Raw genomic sequence first — 20,569 nt, 5'->3', positions numbered from 1 at the left:
CGTGGACAGCACTGTGAGCTCATGTGGCTGCTATGCAACTCAGATTACTGTAAATCTACTGGATAATGGAGATCACAAAAAAAAAAAAAAGAGCAAACCTCTCTGCTCTGCAAACCTCCTTTTCTCTTTTTCAGTTCCCACATCTGTCTCTAATATTTGTCTCTTTTCACTTCACTGCATCTTACATGAGAAGTTACATACATTTGCTGCAGCATTCTGTTTCCAACTAAAGCAAAATAACACAATAAATAACAAAAAATAACAATTATAACCATCATCATAATCATAACAATGACTTCAAAGAGGACAGGTTAATCATTAATGATGATAAATGACTTCACTTAGCTATGTCATAAGGTAAATAAAGATAACTGCTAAAGCTGAGGATGGTAATGTATGTACCTGTAATGAGCAATTATTGCACAAAAACCAGTACACTGACATATGCCTCGCTCATCCCATACATTACATAGTAAAAACGTTAGATTTATCATGCTATTGTGTGCTGTGGCTTGTAGTTAACCTGAAAGATTCGGCTGTGTTTCAGTTAACTCAATAGCTTTCTGACTACAATACAAGCCTGAATACAAGCCTACACGGTCATTATATGATATGGGTCATTGACGAAAAAAGTTTGTAAAAGTGAAAAAAAAAAAACATAATGTAGATATAATTAGTTTTGAAGTTTTTTTAAGTGTTAACAGTTATATTATGTGGATTTTATGATCAATTAACACTGCTTTTGTCATTTTTTACAAGATCATTCGGAAAAGTCATGCAGTTTAACCAAAATTTCGGTTTTACTAAATGACACTTTTGGTTATACCGAATGACGATATTTTCAAACAATGCTAAAAGGCTGATATCTAGCTAGTTAGCTAGTTAGCTTGATAGCTAGCTAACAAAAGGACAAATATTTTATATTTAGAACAAGTTTTTAAAATATAACAACCTTTTCCATGTTTTATAGCGGTTGTACTGAATGACCTGATGTTTTAGGACATGCGTATGAACAAGTGAAAACATGAATTTTTCAAATAGTTAAGAGAGAGTTAGTTACTTTGCTTCATGACCATGTGGTCCTTTGCAGGCGTCTGAATGATGTCACATCCTGTCACATGATATTGACCGCATAACTTGATCCAAAATGGCCCCTTTATAATGGTTACTCCGAATGACATCAATGAAATTCATTTTGAAGTTCTTTCTCATAACAAAGCAACGACTATGTTGATATATGATGTTATAAATCATGCCAGAATAAAAAATATATACATTTATTACATTTTATAAATATAAATATCAATTTTACTCACAAATGAAGTGGATGTATTGCCCTTTGGACGGTTAAACTGAATGACCTTTTGAGACTTCAAAATCTTTAAAATTGTATATGTAGCAAAATATAATTAAAACCTTTTGGATGCGATAAAATAGATTTAGCTGAACTACTTACATACTGTGGATGTCTTTGTTTTTATTATTATTTAAGGCCTTTGGACAAAAAAAAAAAATGACCCGTCACGTCATTGACCCCTATATAAAAAATAAGAAATCCCTGTCCACAATTGAATTAAGTTAAACCAAATATTGCCAATGTGCATGCATGCATTGATTACCCTCAATACATCTTCACAAATAATGTCTTAGTACAATAAATCTGACTGTAAGTGCTGACATTGCAATAAATTACAATAAATACAAATCTGCTGGAGAATAGCATAGTCGATATGAGACTTGAACTAAATGATTGTATGACAACAAAATATAGAAACTGCTTTGATCGCAGAAACTTTTAGGTCACGGGGCATGAAAACACAATTCAACAATACCGAGAATAAAACAATTAGACAGCCATCCTAAATACAAAATGTACATGAAAACATTCTTCCATCTCACACTGTCTCAGTTGGACCTGTCAGCTCTGAGCTCCATCATGACCAGAGGGGAAAAGCTTGTTTGTGTCATTACCGGAGTCAAGTGGGTGCTGAAGCCGCAGGTTCCTGTTCAAGCTGATGCTCAGTGCTGGAATCAGTGCAGAGATCCGGGAGTTAAACCTCTGTAGTTTTGTGTTGTCGTACTGCACGGACACTAGAACTGCGTGGAGTTTTCTGTGTGTTCTGTGAACAGAGCAAATATATTCCTGCCTCAATCCATCGGCAAGCGTCCTTCGCGCTGAAGAAAGTGTCCAATTTCATGCGACTCCCACATGTGGGAAAACACACAAAAGTGCTTCCCAGGGTTGCCAGATTGGGTCACTATTACCCTCAGAATCAATACGAGTACATGCAGACCAGAAAAGAGCTGAGTGTGAGAAAGCGTAATGAAATCAAAATTGGCATTGTTTTTTTTTTTTTTGGTTTTTTTTTATGGAATAATACAAGAAAAGCTACAGATAAAAGAAAACATTTAATTTCAGTCATATTCACATAGTAATAACTAATAACATGAATAATATAGCTAGTATTAATATCGTAGCCTAATATCCACATATGTTCACATAGAAATAATATAGCTGAATATCAGCTGTGCGGTGCTGCTTATTAGACGTTTTAATAGAAATGTCATACTATAAAGACATATGAAACAATATAGGCAAACTTTGCCGTTTTTAATAGTTGTTTACAGGACCTCAATGGACTATATGCACGGAGCGTTCTTTAGAACTTCCGCAATAATATAAGCCAGGTCGAGAACTTCCGGTGAGATGTCATCTACTGGTGTGTTGAGCATCAGTAGTGTAATACTTAGTTTATAATCAGAATGTAGTCACTTGAATAGTCAGGCATTATAACATTAATTTAGTTCCTTAAACATAAAACGACAAAAAAATAAATAAATAAAGACGTACCTCAGTGTTCCTCCTCGGCTAAATTCAATTCGACTATCAGTTTTCACACTTTCGTGTGAAAAAAAAGCTTCAAAAATTAAATATTTCTTGTGCACTTTAGTTAGATTCATTGAATAAAAAGTGTGCTGAAATCAATGATCTTGTGCTGCACTGACTGACAGCTGCTGTGATTATAAAGAGAGAGTGGTGCTCGCTTTCTGTGTCATTCATTCACATGAAAAGTTATTGTTTTTCATGAGATTTTGTGAGTACTTCATACTTCACATTGACAAAATGTATTTTTAAACCTAGTTATTTTATGTTTAATATTTCAAAAGCGAATATAATATTTCAAAATATATTCAAAAGCGAAACTAAGTGAAGAACTATTACAGAAAATGGCTGATATATGCGCAAATAAATGCTACTTTGCCGCCACCTGCTGGTTAGTGTGGTAATTATTGTTTTGTTTTCTATCAAATGTTGAATTTCCTACATTTTTAAATATTCGCTTTTACAAATGGGGACAATCTCAAGTCATTCTGAGCAAACATACAGTTTCATGAGTTTCAATTCTAAACTATCAGCCTGAAAAAAGCTAATATTGTTGTCCACTAGAGGGAGCCGTCAGATAAGGAATCTTAAACCTAATCATTTTCTTGCGATTTCAATCCCTTTAGATCCAGTTCATTTGTATAACTATGGTGTACTGACAGTATTGTTTTATATAATTAGTGTACACAGAAATCTGTGAAAAGCTTATAGATCATTAAATATTTATTTACACATTATAAAACGACATTTTTTTCAAGTTGTCAGACATGATTAAATATATGCTGTCCATTCTGAATGAAGACTAACTGTACATCAAGTGTGTAAGACTCCAATAATATTGTTAGGTAATTATTCCCTCACAAATAAATCTCTCAAGGAGTAATGTCTATACTGTGCATCATAATTAAATCATTATTATTATTTTAAATTATCATTGTCCCTTGGTTTCTCTTGTAAGAAAGTAGCAGTGACTGGGACAGACTTTAAGCATCACCTGCATTTAAAAAGACACAATCTAATCCTGTTTACATGAAATAAGCTTCTCCCAAGCAGGTTTGAATTTACGGACCTGTTGCTATGACAGCAACTCTGGGATGAGCTTCAAAGAACCGAACAATCCGGGATCATGTCAAATCATCAACAGTGAAATCCCGCTAATCGAGTAATCCATGTATGAAGAACGGCCCCCTGGGAATTTGTTGCTTGGATGACTTGGTTAAATTTTGAATCTTTGACAAATACATGCAAAGCCAGTAGAAATAAGAAAATATCACGGAGTGAAATACAGATGCACTTTTCAAGGTCCAGAAAGGTACTAAAGACATCATTAAAACAGTCATGTGACTGCAGTGGATCAACCTTTATGTTATGAAGAGACCAGAATACTTTTTGTGCACAAAAACAAAACAAAAATAACAACTATATTCAACAATCTCTACTCTTCCCTATTTTTGTTTTGTTTTTGCGCACAGAAAGTATTCTGGTCAGGCGGGTTGGGGGACGGATTCAGACAGCTGGACTGTAGTCGTCAGATTCTGTCCCCCATGTTTCTTACACATGCAGGTTCTGATATCTATTAAACTGATTCTGGTTTTGCTAGGCGATACCAGGGGTATTCAATCTTTTAGATGCCACAGATGAATCTCATACGAATACTCAAATATGATCATCCTTGTGCAAGGCACCCCCATTTTAAAATGTAAAAGGCAGCTATTTATTTTCATGTATAAAACCTCAATTTACACTGTGAAAAAACAATAAATATGTGTAAAATACTTATTATTCACTTATACTTACTATAATACTGTGCTGTTGGATGTATCATTTGTTTATTTAAATCAAATTTATATGATTTTTATTTGATTTGATTTTTATTTATTTATTTTACTCTTCAAACATGTTTTTTATTCTGCATTTTTCACACGTTTTACACATTTGCATACTCTTCCGCTGACCCCTTATCACTCTCTTGAGGCCCCCTGAGGGTCCCCGGACCTCAGTTTGAAAATGTTTGGGGTATATACACGGTATAGAATCCTAAATATTAGTATATAATAATTAAAACATAAAATCGCTTTTAGCATGTTTACATTGCTTTGACCACCAGAGGGCTCTGGAGTGCTTCGAAACGCCGTAATTCATCCTTTTCAGAATCAGTTTGCTAAAAAGAAGTGGTGTGAAGAAATGACACACTGCGGAATCGGGTAGAAAGCATCAATTAAGCAACAGGTAAACTTTACAAATGTACGTGCTGTTTCTGAACACTCTAGCAGCTGTTAATGACTTAACTTAGCTGCATAAACAGAGTTTGTTTGCCTTTGGTTAAGTCGGTGTTCTTCACGTTTTGTCGTTTTAGTAATGTTTTGTGCATTAAAATAGTGTTGTTTGTAACTGTGTTTTTCATTAAGAATGTTCATTTAACTTACTGTAAAATCTTCATAAGTTATTGTTAATTTGTAAAGATTTTCCAGCAAACATCCTTAATGATATTTTAATACACTATTTAATTCACAATTAAATTCACAAACAACAATATTTTAAAGCTTAAAACGTTACAAAAAACGACAAATACTGTTACTATGTAATTACGGTGTTATTACTATTTACGTGATGACGTATGGTCGTAACGTATGTCAGGATGGCCGAGCGGTCTAAGGCGCTGCGTTCAGGTCGCAGTCTCCCCTGGAGGCGTGGGTTCGAATCCCACTTCTGACAATAACATTTTTTTTTTTATTTATTACATATATATTATAAGAGCTTGTTGTTGCTGCTGTAAGCGAATGTGCTCCGTCTCTTTTATCTCGTTTGAGAGGCTGTGGGAAGCGACAGTGAAAGTGTCTCATTTCTTGGTTTAATTTTTGAAAGGGTGTTTGTTGTGAATATTTAGATCTGGTGACTTTGTTCATATTCTTTATTTAGCTCACAGGCAGTATTTTAAAACAACATGACCACCTCAAGTGAGAAATCTACTCACCTTCAGATATAAAGTCGATATATTTCACATATTTACAATATTTGGAGGGGACGTATGTATAAAAAGTTGTTGTTAAACATGATTTTATTACGTTAATTTTTTACATTTTTCATAATCTGTAAATATTTGTATCTCAGGGGATATTCCGGGTATAAAAATAGACTCTGTGGTGTATAGACGTTATACTTTGTGATTTTAGAAAATCAATTAAATACTTAATACTCTTAAATGAAAGTTTATATTCAATAATTTAGTCATTTAATCATTTAATTAGCTACCTTAAATTCAGTTTTAGGTCACTGTATATATATATATATATATATATATATATATATATATATATATATATATATATATATATATATATATATATATATAGCATCAGTGAATGTTTGAACCTTTTTTAATAGTTGAGTTTGAGTCCCTCAGTCGTCCTCAGTGTGAAAAGATGAATCTCAAAATCATTCAGCTACTGCTGGAAAGGGTTAAAATATGCAAAAATGCTTGAAAACTGAAGAATCTGCAGGATCTGGAGGATTTTTCTGAAGAACAGAGCTCAGTTTAACTGTTCAGGACAAACAAGAGACTCATGAACAACCATCACAAAACACAAAAACAGTCGTGGATCCTCAGGTAACCACACAGTATTGAGAATCAATGGTTCACATACTTATGAATGGGGTTATTTTAATAAATTCAGCTATTGTTTTGTTTTGTGAACTAAATGCAAACATCTTTTATGTAAAATATCTTACTCAGGACAGTACTAAATAAAAAATAACATGCATTTTGTATTATCTCCATTATTTTGTTAAAATTATTCACATTTTCTGCAAGTGATTTGCATATTTTTTCTTGCAACGGACTATATAAGTTGCATGAATGATATATATATATATATATATATATATATATATATATATATATATATATATATATATATTTATATATATATATTCATGCAACTTACATAGTGTTTATTGTAAAAATAAATGAATAATGCACACATTCATACATTACACACATAAAGTCAGCTCACTCGTGTGAACCGCTAGAGGGCGGTGTAATTCCTCCCGACTGCTCTTCACATCAGATTACCAGCGAGAAGTCACGAAGAAGTGAAACATGGCGGATTCGGAAGGCAGACAGGTTGACAGCATCAATCATACTTTAGGTAAAATATACAGATTTAAACTTTCTTTATACGTGTGCTGTTACTGAGTCAAACACGTTCATGAGCAGCGGTTTAAAGTGTTCACAGAGACTCGTGTGCGCGCTGGAGACGCCGCGGATCGCCTCTGCCGTGACACTGCTGACTTCACATGAGCACTGAAAATTACATCATGCAGTGTTTGTCATTCTGAACATGTGTTCAAATCTGACTACAGAGACACGATCATGATTTTTCCTGTGGTTTGCATGTATTCCTACTGTGCGTTTGCAAGATTTACTGAATCTTGATGCGACATTCATTAGTTTGTATAGATCGAGTGAAGCAGCATGATGAAATAACACTGCAAATCTTCTAGCAGTAGCTTCTGTGCAAATACAGGACATTTTTAACACTGGATCCGTTTTAAATCATAGGTGAAGATGGCAAGTTGCACGAAATTGTACGAGCGAAGGTAGGTCAAGTCTTTATTTTAATGTTATTTAATTTCACAATATTCATAGCTGATTTGGCTGTCTCAAAACCTAGTGATCTGTCTACCTGGACAGCATTTTGGGCATCATAGCCACATTCTCAGTTTAGATGCTCAAGCTCAGCCCATTCAGACTGTGATTCCTCTCTGTTTTCATCTGTAGACTGAAGGTAAGGAACTGACCAAAGAAGAGAAGCAACGTCTTAGGAAAGAGAAGAAGCAACATAAAAAGAGTAAAAAAGATGACAAAGGTCCTCCAGAGAAGAAGGAGAAGGAGAAAGAGAAGGCATCTGTTCAAGCTCCATCAAAGCCGGTCACACAGAGCCCGACACATAAAGGTACTTCAGTCCACTGTGCTTAAAACTGTTTTCCTGCAACATGACATTTATTAAAAACTAATTCAATTTTGATTTAAAATGGGATCATTTTAAGGTATTTATTTATTTACATTTATTTATGTTTGTATTGGTATTTTTCTCTCTGATTGAGAATAGATTAATATTTAGAGTTGGCTATGGTTAAGTGAGGATGGAGTTAACAACAGGCAAATGCAAATTATTATTATTATTATTACTATATTATTTACTGTCATTGTTTTTATTTCTTAGCTTAAAGGGTTAGTTCACCCAAAAATGAAAATTCTGTCATTAATTACTCACCCTCATGTCGTTCCACACCCGTAAGACCTTCATTCATCTTCAGAACACAAATTAAGATATTTTTGATGAAATCCGATGGCTCAGTGAGGCCTGCATAGCCAGCAATGACATTTCCTCTCTCAAGATCCATTAATGTACTAAAAACATATTTAATTCAGTTCATGTGAGTACAGTGGTTCAATATTAATATTATAAAGCGACGAGAATATTTTTGGTGCACCAAAAAAACAAAATAACGGCTTATATAGTGATGGCCGATTTCAAAACACTGCTTCAGGAAGATTTAGAGCACAGATGAATCAGCGTGTCGAATCAGCGGTTCGGAGCGCCAAAGTCACGTGATTTCAGCAGTTTGACAGTTTGATCTGAATCATGATTCGATATGCTGATTCATAACGCTCCGAAGCTTCCTGAAGCAGTGTTTTGAAATCGGCCATCACTAAATAAGTCATTATTTAGTTTTTTTTTTCAATAGTCTTTTAAAGGCACAGTATGTAAGATTTTTAGATTAAAATATCCCCAAAAACCACTAGAACAGTGTTGTATATTTTGTTGACTTGTGTATTTACATTATCCCAAATGTTTCCAAGAATGTTTGAAACCAGATAAATAAGCAATTTTAATCAAGGACCGTGTCTGTGCGTCTCCTATCAATGACATCATACCCGCGTTACCCTCGATTTTCAGTTTTATTTTGTAGAAACCATGGAAACACTAAAGACGCTTTAATATATCATGTGTTTTATTGGATACATTCATAGACAGAAAACTAGTCATGTTATACAGCTCAACACGTTTAGTCTTATGTTTGAATCTCATTTTCCTGATTTACCGTGAGTACCATGCTTTACCCGACTAATATCAATCTAGCTCACTGCAGTGTGTAACAGTGTCTCATAGCAGCCGGCGTGTGAACGCACAGAGTAACGTTATAACATCATTTTCAATGCACAGATGTATCTTATATGATAAACAGGGCTTCACATACGCTTGACCAGAAGAAGCGGAAGCGGTGACTGTGGCATAATAAAAGCTCTGCTGCTCTCGAGGGTGTCACACTCATCTCTCATTAGCGATCGCTCCAGCGGCCTCGTTCTGCTCTAACGGATTTCAGCCACACCCTGCTTCATATTCCAATAATGTTAATAAATCTTTAATACAGTAGTCAGTGCTTCCCACATGTTTGAAATACTTGTGGCGGTAGCCGGGTGAAAAATCCTCCTATTACCCACGGCACAAAAATGGTCTACTACATGTGACAAACAAATAATGTGTGATTTTTAACAGTATTTTTATTTATTGAAATTAATTTTAATTACATAGCATATTACATTTAATTACATACTAATATTATGCATTGTAAATTATGCAAAATTACGGCACTTAAATGGTTCACATTTTCCTATGTTCTCCTTGCTGTCATATAGTGTCTCTCTCAGTGAATGGGACACAGATTTTCCTAGTAAAATTTATAAAATGAATAATATATGTGTCAAATAATGTTCTTAGTCTTTTCTTCCTGTGGGAGAAACTACAATAATTTACTATGAATTAAATGGAAATCAAATTAAATACAATTTATTGTGTAACCAAAATTCCACTAATGCCCAAAAGAAAAAAACTTAGCGTGTGACTTTTAATTATAAACAAGCCCGAAATACACTGGGACTCTTATTTTGAAATGTCGGTACTATTGCAGGCTGATCCTTCAGATTCTTACAATCGTCTAAAACATTTTATATAAAGGCCATGAAGTAGACTTTGTAATAATTCATCAACTTGAGTTCATTAGCAATCGTTTGGCATAAATCTGCGCTTTTCATTGATTGATAATCACTTTGAAGCAGACTGAAGCGTTGTTGCATGAGCTTGTAGAACGCGCAACAGCGCCCCCTTGTGACTTTGCAAAATGCAGCGCCTGTGGGAATGTCAGCAGGAGTAAACAGTTCTGACGCACACATAACGAGCAGGTATGAAACGACTAGTTTATCGATCATGGATGGTTTCATTATCTTGCGCGGATAAAAATAATAAAAGCAAAAATGTGTCTCCAAATATACTTGGGCGGCCGTTATTATAAGTCTATGTGTGGGAAGCACTGGTAGTTCATCCATAAATATATGATTTCTGCCCAAGTCCCGTCCGATTCTTTTTCACCAGTTGTAGATGTGAAGACAACACCTCCCATGATTCAGCCAAATCACGGCGTCATCAAGCTACGCCTTTGTTTTGAATAAGAGATTTCTAGCGGCGAAAATTACATATTGTGCCTTTAATAGCCTTTTTAGTCTATTGTCTATTTTTGGGTGTTTTTAATTGCTGTGCCCTTTGACCTCAGCAGCGGCTCCCGTGCCTGTAAGCGCATCTGCGTCTGAATCTCTTGCGGCCGCAGAGAAGCCTGTGAAGACCAAAGCAGAGCTGCGAGCGGAGCGCCGGGCACGGCAGGACACAGAACGAGCATCAAAACAGGGCAAGAAGGAAGGGGGGCAGCAGACCACCTCCAGCAAGCCTAAAGCTTCCCCCAATGAGCTCCAACCAGGTAATTCAGTGCTACAGAAAAGGATATTCCAGGATGTCAAGTTTGGGCATTGCCCAGTTTTATCAGCCATTCCAAAAAAAAAATTTTTGCATCTATTTTTATTTTTTCCCATTTCAAATCTAAAAAATGTAGTGTCTATTTACACCAAGTGCAAGTATTTACTCCGCCCACCATTATCTGTCTCAGCCAGACAGAATTATAAAATTAACCCATTCGGTTGTCGAGTTCGAATATGCCTTTTTCTGAGCTCATTCTTCTGCCTTTTTCCATCATGTTTCAACTTTGGAGAGGTGTTTATTTTAAATAAAAATGCAGAAAATATTAAAAAGGATTAATTCAGTTCAGAATTAAAATTTCCTGATAATTTACTCACCCTCACGTCATCTAAGATGTTCATGTCTTTCTTTCTTCAGTTATAAAGAAATGAAGGTTTTTGAGGAAAACACTCCAGGATTTTTCTCCATATAGTGGACTTCACTGGGGTTCAACGGGTTGAAGGTCCAAATGTCAGTTTCAGTGCAGCTTCAAAGAGCTCTACATGATCCCAGACGAGGAATAAGAGTCTTATCTAGAGAAACCATCTGTCATTTTCTAAAATAAATAAAAATTATATACGTTTTAACCACAAATGCTCGTCTTGCACTGCTCTGTGATGCTCCATGCATGACGTAATCATGTTAGAAAGGTAGGGCAAAAAACTCCATTTTATTTTCTCCTCCAACTTCAAAATCGTTCGACATCATTGTTTTAGCCTTTTGTTTGTAAAGGTTGTTTAACTTTATAAACACTGGATTGGTACTTCCACATGACCTTTCCAACATGATTACGTCATGCGTGGAGCATCACAGAGCAGTGCAAGATGAGCATTTGTGGTTAAAAAGTTTATACATGTTTATTTTTTTTAGAAAATGACTGATGGTTTCTCTAGATAAGACTCTTATTCCTATTCTAGGATCATGTAGATCAGTGGTTCTCAAACTTTTTAGTGTGGAGTACCCCCTGAAGGGATTCCCATCCTTCTGCGTACCCCCTCTCTTCCACTTCGTCTGCAGTCACACCTTTTCCATTAAGGGACAATATTTGCCCCCTAAATTGATTTTCCAGTGCATATTTTTACGTTTATGAATAACTTTATAAAATAAATGTTTTAAATAAAAAGTTTAATAGAGAAATATGCAATGATGGTAAAACGAAGTGATACTTTTAAATATTAAACTAAAACCGCCTGTAGGTGGCAGCGAGTCACTGTTTTTATGAGTGAGTCATCGAGTCATTCATTCAGTAACGAAGCAAGTGGCTGTGAATGAATCATTGAATCATTGACTCTCATGATTCGTTCAAAGCCGCATTCGTGTGTTGTAGTTCTGCTGTGGTTTTCATTAGAAATATTTTTTCGTTGCAAAATAGAGTAAAAACAGTACTGTGTTTAAAACGTACGTTTTGTTTTTTGACCTGTTGTATAATAATGCACGTTTGCAGTCATGTGGATATTTGGGTACAATTGCATTCTTCCTCGTTATCCACATTAAATACAAGATCTCACACAAGGTATGTTTTTGTATCGGAGAAAGTTTGAGTCTTAAATTGATGTAAATCCACTATCTGTATCTATATTTGTTCTTCATGCAAGTGCTAAATCCCCACTTTTACAAAGGTGCATTGTCGAGAACGGCAGCAATTTAAGGCAGCAGATTCAGCACGCAATCTATCATATGCATGCTGCTTGTGTGGATGCAGTCATTTTAGACTGCAAAACATGAGGTAATTTGATTAAATGTAATGGATTTAAGGCATTTTGCCAGTTAGAAATACATGCTCGGTTTTAATATTATTTTAAGGTATGTTAGAGTTAAATTAACTACTCCAGATTTTGTTCGCATAGCCCCTTTTGTCACCTCACGTACCCCAGTTTGAGAAACACTCATGTAGAGCTCTTTGAAGCTGCACTGAAACTGAGATTTGGACCTTCAACCCGTTGAACCCCAGTGAAGTCCACTATATGGAGAAAAATCCTGGAATGTCTTCCTCAAAAACCTTTGGGTTTTTGACTGAAGAAAGAAAGACATAAACATATTGGATGACATGAGGTTGAGTAAATTATCAGGAAATTTTAATTCTGAACTGAACTACTCCTTTAATATTGGGAATAAAGTGTTTAACTGGTCATGTAACATTTTAGTGCAAACAGCATGACTGATCAGTTTTACTTGTTTTTATTTCCTTTCTCTATTTCCTGTTAGTAGTGAAAAGGTTACCGGAGCACGTTCAGGTGGACGACCCCGCTGCATTGAAGAAGTTGGCCAAAAAACTTGAAAGACAGCAGGTGAGACAAGTCAACGCTGTCCCGCTTTGCCTCTTGATTACTGCCCAATGACGGATGACGGATTCATCCAGGTGTTTTCTGAGATCCATTTTGCAGCGTTTTTAACCCCGGTCCTTCCCATGTGTTACAGAAGTCAGGGCAGGGATGCGGTTTAAATATAACTGGAGTCCAGGTCTGGCTCCACACTTTTGTGTGCAGTGAATTGTTGAATTTTTTTCTTTTGTTTAATGTAATTTTTATTCTTGGTGAAAGTCGTCGACTCTGATTTGCTTTTAATGTATGTTGGAGGTGATTTCATTGTGATCATCTTCATTGTGTTCATGTGATGAGCTAGATGTCATATGTGGGTGAACTTTCGAGTGTTTATTATTTTTTTCTTGATTAATTATCATTTTTCAGTTGTTATTTGTTAGGTGTAGATCTATAACACTAGTGTAAAGCTTTCTTAGTGGTCTGTGGAGCCGTTCTTCAGTTGTGCACGTCACGTATGTCTTCATGTGTTCTGTTGCAGCCTCAGCTCTTGACCTGAGGAGGGAGGATGTGACCTCCAGAACATCCGTCCCTGAAGGAACACAATATTCACATTGAATGCTGTTGTTTGCTCTTGTCTTAGGTTCCTTTGAGGTCCGATTATGGCTACAAGGTCAGCCTGTTTTCCCATCTACACCAGTACAGCCGGAAAAACCCTCCAACCCAGCAAATCAGGTACTGTAACCGATGTATGACAAATGATCCTGAGCGCTTGTGGTGTGATCCACACAACTGTTGTGACGCGCTGCTCACTTCAATTAGTAACAGTAAAATTATTCTGCTGTTCTGTCTCGTGGTCTGGATGGACACATGATCCGCCATTTGAATTTCAGTGGTTTGGTTTGAATCACGGTGCCGGCTCAATGTCATGACGTCTGTCAGCATCAGCGATGGATGACTGCATTGTCTGTCAGCCCAACCCTATTTTCTACTTACTATAATTGTACCTTAAAGGGGTCATATAAGGGGCAAAATTCATTATTTTTAAAAAGTTTTGGTAGGATTTTTAATAAAAAATGTCTTTCAAAGAAGTCTCTTATGTTCACCAAGGCTGTATTTATTTGATTAAAAATACTATTATTACAATTTATTATGAGTGTTTTCTATGTGAATATATAGTAAAGTGTAATTTATTCCTGTGATCAAAGCTGAATTTTCAGCATCATTACTCCAGTCTTCAGTGTCACATGATCCTTCAGAAATCATTGCTCAAGAAACATTTCTGATTATTATCAATGTTGAAAACAGCTTAATATTTTTGTGGAAAATCATGATAAAATTTATTTTCAGGATTATTTGATGAATAGAAAGTGTTTGTTTTTTTTATTAATTGAATCTAAGCTTCAAAAACAACTTTAGCACATTTAATTGTCAATCTCAGAGAGAGGTTGGAAATAATCATGACAAAATATGGCATAAAAACTTTACTAACATTATAAGTGGACCTCAGTCGAAAAAAAATACATGTATGCTTTTACAATAAAAATTTTTGGGATAGGAGGGGGCAGGAAATATAAGATATTCTTCACCCTGCCTCCTTTTCATCATGGTTTTATAAATTATATATATGAAGATGATGAAGTAAGATTTGTTGGAAAAAAAAAAAATATCCATGAAGGAAATAAACATTTATCTATCTATCTATCTATCTATCTATCTATCTATCTATCTATCTATCTATCTATCTATCTATCTATCTATCTATCTATCTATCTATGTATTAGAAATTAAGTAGGGATGCTTTATATATCGGCCACCATATCAGTATCGGCCGTCTTACGTTAATTTTTAATGTTATCGTTATCGGCCAGATAAGACAATTTGGCGGATATATTGAAGCCGATAAATAATGGATTATTTCCTTCAGCTGAGACACTTCAGATACGCACTGTCCACCATGATGGTTCTGAAATATGATTGAAATCACTTCAAAAAGGAAAACACAGTGAAGCTATAAAATTATAATGAGAACATTTAGGGCTGGGTATTGACAGTTTTCACGATTCAATTCGATTACTATTCACATGCTTTTGATTGGATATCGATTATTTTGGATGTTGTATTTCAGTTTCAGCACATGGAATATTTTCTAGAGGAAAAAAATCTCTCATCTAATGCTGTAAACTACACATGGGAGTCAGCTGGTACTACTATAATAATATTGAAGGTTAAATCAACTTATTTATATACAAACACTTAAATTACACTCGATGTTTTTATAATAAATAAAGTTTAGAATTACATAATCATATTTCTACTCCAATTCGTTTTTTTGAAATATAAACATTTAAATCACGGCTGTCATAACTGATTTATTCAAACATGCATTAAATACTGAAGAACATTAAAAATTATAATGAATATGTAACGGTGCATAATCTATATTTATCAGAATGTTGCTTTCTAGAGTCACTTTTCTAGCTGACTAATGAGTTTATGGTCACTGAATATGTTTCTCTGAGTTAAATGTGACGTTACGTGACATTGTTTACAAGCTGTTTTATTGAGTCTTTCCGAGGTTGAAACACTGAGCGATTACACGAGACATGATACGGATTTCAGTAAGTTGTACTGTATATTTTAACATACCTTCAGATGTTCATGCATGTTTATTTCGATGTAACTGGTATTAAAGCGGAGGAGAGGATGATCACATGCTTCTCTTTATCTGAGGCGCTAAAGCGATCCGTCACGCCACATTAAACAGCGCCAAAATGGTATTTATTTTTTGAATCTCATAAGATGGACGTCATTTGAAATCTGAGACGTTGCTTCATATCAAAAGTAACAAAGCACAAAGATTATTGCAATTTATTGGATGGGAGGAGCTACATATTCTGCTCATTCATCAGCTGAAAACAGACTAGACTAATCGATTCTTGGGATTTAAGAAATGATATCGGTTCGTAAAAATGAGAATCGATTAAAATCGAGAGATTGATTTTATTTATTTATTTTACCCAGCCCTAAGAACATTATAATTGTTTGCTTTGGACACGGCTTTTGATGGTGAAACTTTTTTTGTTTTTGTAATCAGGCTCTCAAAAATTTGTATTTAGATTTATCGGCCAATATATCGGTTATCGGCTTTCAAATATAAAGAATTATCAGTATCGGCCAAAATTTGAATACCGGTACATCCTTAAAATGAAGAATGTATAGCCTAAATGAATGAGTAGTTTGACCTGTATTGTTTGATATGGTTTGTTTTGTAGCATCCCTGCCACGGTCATTCACCCATCCATTGTTCGGCTGGGTCTGCAGTACTCTCAGGGCATCATAGCAGGATCCAATGCTCGATCCGTGGCCCTACTACATGCCTTCAAACAGGTAATTCATAATAAAAACCCATACAGTTGCTTAGAAGCTCTTAACTTTTGGATTTAATTAATCAGAAATCATTTTATAGGTTATTCAAGACTATAGCACACCTCCGAACGAGGAGTTGTCAAGGGACCTTGTGAACAAGCTGTCACCCTATATCAGGTTTACTTACTGAAAATTGATGTTCAGATGTAGATTATTTAATTTGAAATCTTATTGGAAACGAATATTTGACTGCCGATCCTCCTACAGTTTTCTCAGCCAGTGTCGGCCTCTTTCAGCCAGCATGGGCAACGCCATCAAGTACATCAAGAAGGAAATTTCAAATATATCCAGTCAATGCAAAGAAGAGGAGGTAAGAGTGTTCAGAGTCACTTCAGAGACATTCATATTCAGTGTTGAGTTTCTAAAAGCAGCGTTTTCTCAACAGGCAAAAAGGAAACTGCAGGAATGTATTGATAGTTACGTAAATGAGAAGATCGTTTTGGCTTCTGAAGCCATTTCGAAGTATGCTATTGAGAAGATAAGTGATGGAGACGTCATTCTTGTTTATGGCTGGTAAGATTTTTAAGACTGAGTTGTCGTAATCCTGTAATAGTCTGGATTAATGCTTTCAGAAGTGCCTTTCTTGTCTTTTTTCAGCTCTTCACTTGTCAATCACATTCTGTGCAAAGCTTTTGAGAAAGAAAGAAAGTTCAGAGTCATAGTCGTGGATAGTCGGCCCAGGCTGGAGGGCCGAGAGGCGCTGAGGCGTCTGGTGAAGAAAGGCATCCGATGTACTTATGTGCTCATATCTGCCTTGTCCTACATCCTGCCTGAAGTGAGTCATTCCTTTCAGTAAAGCCTTTTTTTTTTTTTTTTTTTTGCAAGCACATTTTATTTTTAGCTCATTGTGAGGTGCTTGCAGATGTAGTAAAACACATTTGGCAGGATTGCTTTCATAGTGTAAATGCTCATGTGGTCGAATGCATTTGAACAGTGCAAAACTCCTCCTGCTGACCTAATGTTTAAACATTATGGGAAGAGCTCTAGCCAGACGGGATTTAAACTTTATCATCTGAAGACCCAAGTTTGGTTTGAAGACGGAAAACGTACCAAGCACAATGTTCTCTCACCGTCCCTGATTTCTAACACACACTCACAGTGTTCGACTTTTAGAGCAGAAGCAAACTCGGTGTGTTTTTCCGTCGTCTCCGGTCATGTTTATATGTAAATTGCATGAGCTAATGTCCATTGGATCAAAAGATCTAAAAAAACATAAATTTACCCCAATGTGCTAAAGAGGATGTTTTTATAAATTTTTGCAATATTACTTGAAACTGTCTTTAGTAACTGATAAAAGACTATTTATTAGGTGCACTGAAAGGAATAATATTAATATACATCATCTGTGCACGAGGTAGGGCCTTAAAAACATCAGCCAATCGTTTACGTGATCATCGCGTAAACGATTGGCCCTCTGGCTTGTCAATCACTGCCGTGACGTTCCTTGTGAGAGACGAGCACGGCTTCGCGCTCCAGTAACTTTCCACACTCCACAGGCGCTGCATGCAATGTTTTTGTCAGGAGACAGGAGTAACAACTGCAGATTATGAGTTACCTGCGGTGAGTCCGACATAATGAATCATTTAAAAAACTCAGTCTTTGGTTTCTCAGTCGACGAAAAAATCCTCTCTATCACCTTTAATACCAGGTGGAAATAGGGCCTAAGATTGCTAGTATGGTTTTATTTCAAATAATTATATAACGCATAATTCAGAATCTCAACAGTACCATATAATGTTAAACTAAATATACATTACCTTTTAAAGTATTTTTAAAAATGTTTTTGAAAAAAGTCTCTTATGTTCACTAAGGCTGAATTTTTTTTTTATCAAATATACAGTAAAAACTGCAATATTGTCAAATATTCTTAAAATTTAAAAGAACTGTTTAATAATTTAATATATTTTAAAATGTAATTTATTCCTGTGATCAAAGCTGAATTTTCAGCATCATTACTCCAGTCTTCAGTGTCACATGATCCTTCAGAAATCATTCTAATATAAAGACATTTCTTATTATCAGAAGCTGTTTCCATCCACCTATTTTTATGCGCATTTTGGGATTTCGCGTTAAAAAAAATGCTGGATGGAAATGCAAAGAAGTGCATAAAAACCGTATGCACTCAATTGAGATGGATACATTTTTTTTATCCGACATGAAAACTATCCGAAGTTTTAAATCATCAACACATTCAGTGACCGTGAGCTGCATTACACACAGGACTGAACAAAGACATCTTTAGTGTTAATTTTGATCACGTCTTGTCTTGAAAAGTGAAGACAATTTGACGTTTGTTGCTGCAGGACTGTGCACCAAATCTTCTGACACTGCCAAATTTTCGTCTGAGGTAAAATTTGATCGCAACGGTCATTAATCGGCTGTCGGTGAACAGAGGATGTGATTGGATAACTGGACTAACCAGCGGACCAATCGCATCGCAGCATCTCAAATGATGGTTTGATCATTCTGAAACACCCGAGCCAGAGTCTGTCACCAGAATGATTGGGTATAATTCCCTCCCAGAAATGTCTCGCATGATTGTGTTTGCAAACGCAAGGGAACATGACAGCGATTATTTCATTTTGTCTGCCGCTTTGAGAAGCAACTCATTTATGATGTAGGAAAAAAGATCACGATTGCAGCAACTTCCATTTTTATTACTGATATTTTGCACCAGTATCCCAGAAAGTGATGCTTTTGTTCTCATGAACACGAGATTGAAGCGCTGCATTATTCACAAACGTTCCGATTTTGCACGCAAGTTAAAAGCACAACTTTAAATGGAAACAGCTAATGTTGAAAAGTTATTTTTGTGGAAACCGGTGAATGAATAAATTTTTTCAGGATTCTTTGAATAGAAAGTTCAAAAGATCAGCATTTATTTAAAATAGAAATGTTTCAAACCACTAACTTTTGAATAGTGTACTACAGTTAACTGGCTTTATGTTGTTTCAGTGAATGCTGAATCAGTACTTGGACTCTGCACTCTTGTTTCCAGGTATCTAAGGTATTTCTTGGTGCCCATGCACTTCTTGCCAATGGATATGTGATGTCACGTGTGGGAACTTCCCAGATTGCTCTGGTAGCGAAGGCCTACAATGTACCAGTGCTGGTCTGCTGTGAGACCTACAAGTTCTGTGAACGAGTGCAGACGGACTCTTTTGTATCCAATGAATTAGGTATTTTTAAATGATTATTTTTGTTACTAACATTTAGAGTCATTTACAAAAAAAAATAAAATAAATAAATCGCAATGTATTTTTGCAGATGACCCTGATGACCTGATTGTGACCAGAAATGGGAAGACCCATCTAGAGAATTGGCAGACTGTTAAATCACTGGGGCTTCTGAACTTGGTGTATGACGTGACGCCACCAGACTTTGTGGACCTTGTGATTACTGACTTGGGCATGATCCCCTGCACCTCCGTGCCTGTGGTACTGCGAGTCAAGAACGTGGATCAGTGAAGAGCAGATGAACACGGTTCTGTTTCCCTCTCACATCTGCACATGAATAATGTGTGCTCAGAGGACTTCTGGCACCAAATAAACATATCTATGAAATGGAACAAGCTTTTCAAATAAAGCTATGGTTTATGTCCTCACTGCTGGGATCCTTTCAAATGTTTCATTTTGAATTTTACATCTGGTCCAATTCCAGTTTCTAAAAAAGAATTACGAGGTCCATTTCAACCCACTGAATGGAAAATTCAAATCTTTACTTAAAAGGATTAGTTCAGTTCAGAATTAAAATCTCCTGATAATTTACTCACCTCCATGTCATCCAAGATGTTTATATATTTCTTTCTTCAGTGGAAAAGAAATGAAGGTTTTTGAGGAAAACATTCCAGGATTTTTCTCCATATAGTGGACTTCACTGGGGTTCAGCGGGTCCAAATGTCAGTTTCAGTGCAGCTTCAAAGAGCTCTACATGATCCCAGACGAGGAATAAAAGTCTAATCTAGAGAAACGAATGGTCATTTAATAGCAAAAATAAAAAATTATATACTTTTTAACCACAAATGCTCATCTTGCACTGCTCTGCGATGCGTGTCCATGACTATCACGTCGTAAAGATCATGCGTGACGTAGGCAGAAGTGTGTTAGGGTGAAAAACTCCTTTTTTTGTAAAGGTTGTTTGACTTAGTC

The 20,569-nt window shown here is 35.7% G+C and overlaps 2 protein-coding genes and 1 non-coding gene across 7 annotated transcripts in view; 2 read left to right on the top strand and 1 right to left on the bottom strand.

The window, feature by feature from the left end:
• The window catches only part of scara5 (scavenger receptor class A, member 5 (putative)), a 38,743-nt gene extending 36,627 nt beyond the window's left edge, over positions 1-2,116 (bottom strand). For both annotated transcript variants that reach the window (XM_067383507.1, XM_067383508.1), the window contains exon 1: positions 1,972-2,116. The gene's annotated coding sequence lies outside the window, so the exon portion shown is untranslated. The remainder of the gene's footprint in view (positions 1-1,971) is intronic.
• A 3,400-nt stretch (positions 2,117-5,516) lies between these two features.
• On the top strand, positions 5,517-5,599 carry trnal-cag (transfer RNA leucine (anticodon CAG)). The gene has a single exon. It is a non-coding gene; the product is annotated as a tRNA-Leu (tRNA).
• Positions 5,600-6,959: 1,360 nt separating this feature from the next.
• Positions 6,960-20,250, top strand: eif2b4 (eukaryotic translation initiation factor 2B, subunit 4 delta). Of its 4 annotated transcripts, XM_067384881.1 has the most exons (14): positions 6,960-7,032; positions 7,446-7,483; positions 7,665-7,839; positions 10,499-10,699; positions 12,940-13,022; positions 13,153-13,194; positions 13,636-13,727; positions 16,268-16,382; positions 16,462-16,538; positions 16,629-16,731; positions 16,807-16,934; positions 17,019-17,196; positions 19,420-19,600; positions 19,689-20,250. In XM_067384881.1, exons 1-14 carry the CDS (start codon positions 6,984-6,986, stop codon positions 19,886-19,888), a joined length of 1,662 nt encoding a protein of 553 aa, XP_067240982.1. In that variant the 5' UTR covers positions 6,960-6,983; the 3' UTR covers positions 19,889-20,250. The 4 variants fall into 4 exon arrangements, with proteins under 4 accessions (XP_067240982.1, XP_067240981.1, XP_067240980.1 ...); XM_067384880.1 differs by lacking the exon at positions 13,153-13,194 and having other exon boundaries at positions 10,502-10,699; XM_067384879.1 differs by lacking the exon at positions 13,153-13,194 and having other exon boundaries at positions 12,943-13,022.
• Positions 20,251-20,569: the final 319 nt, after the last annotated feature.

Source organism: Chanodichthys erythropterus, chromosome 4, assembly GCF_024489055.1.
Source record: "Chanodichthys erythropterus isolate Z2021 chromosome 4, ASM2448905v1, whole genome shotgun sequence".
NCBI lineage: Eukaryota > Metazoa > Chordata > Actinopteri > Cypriniformes > Xenocyprididae > Chanodichthys > Chanodichthys erythropterus.
The sequence above is the reverse complement of the archived record's forward strand: the minus strand, read 5'-3'. Positions and strand labels throughout refer to the sequence as shown.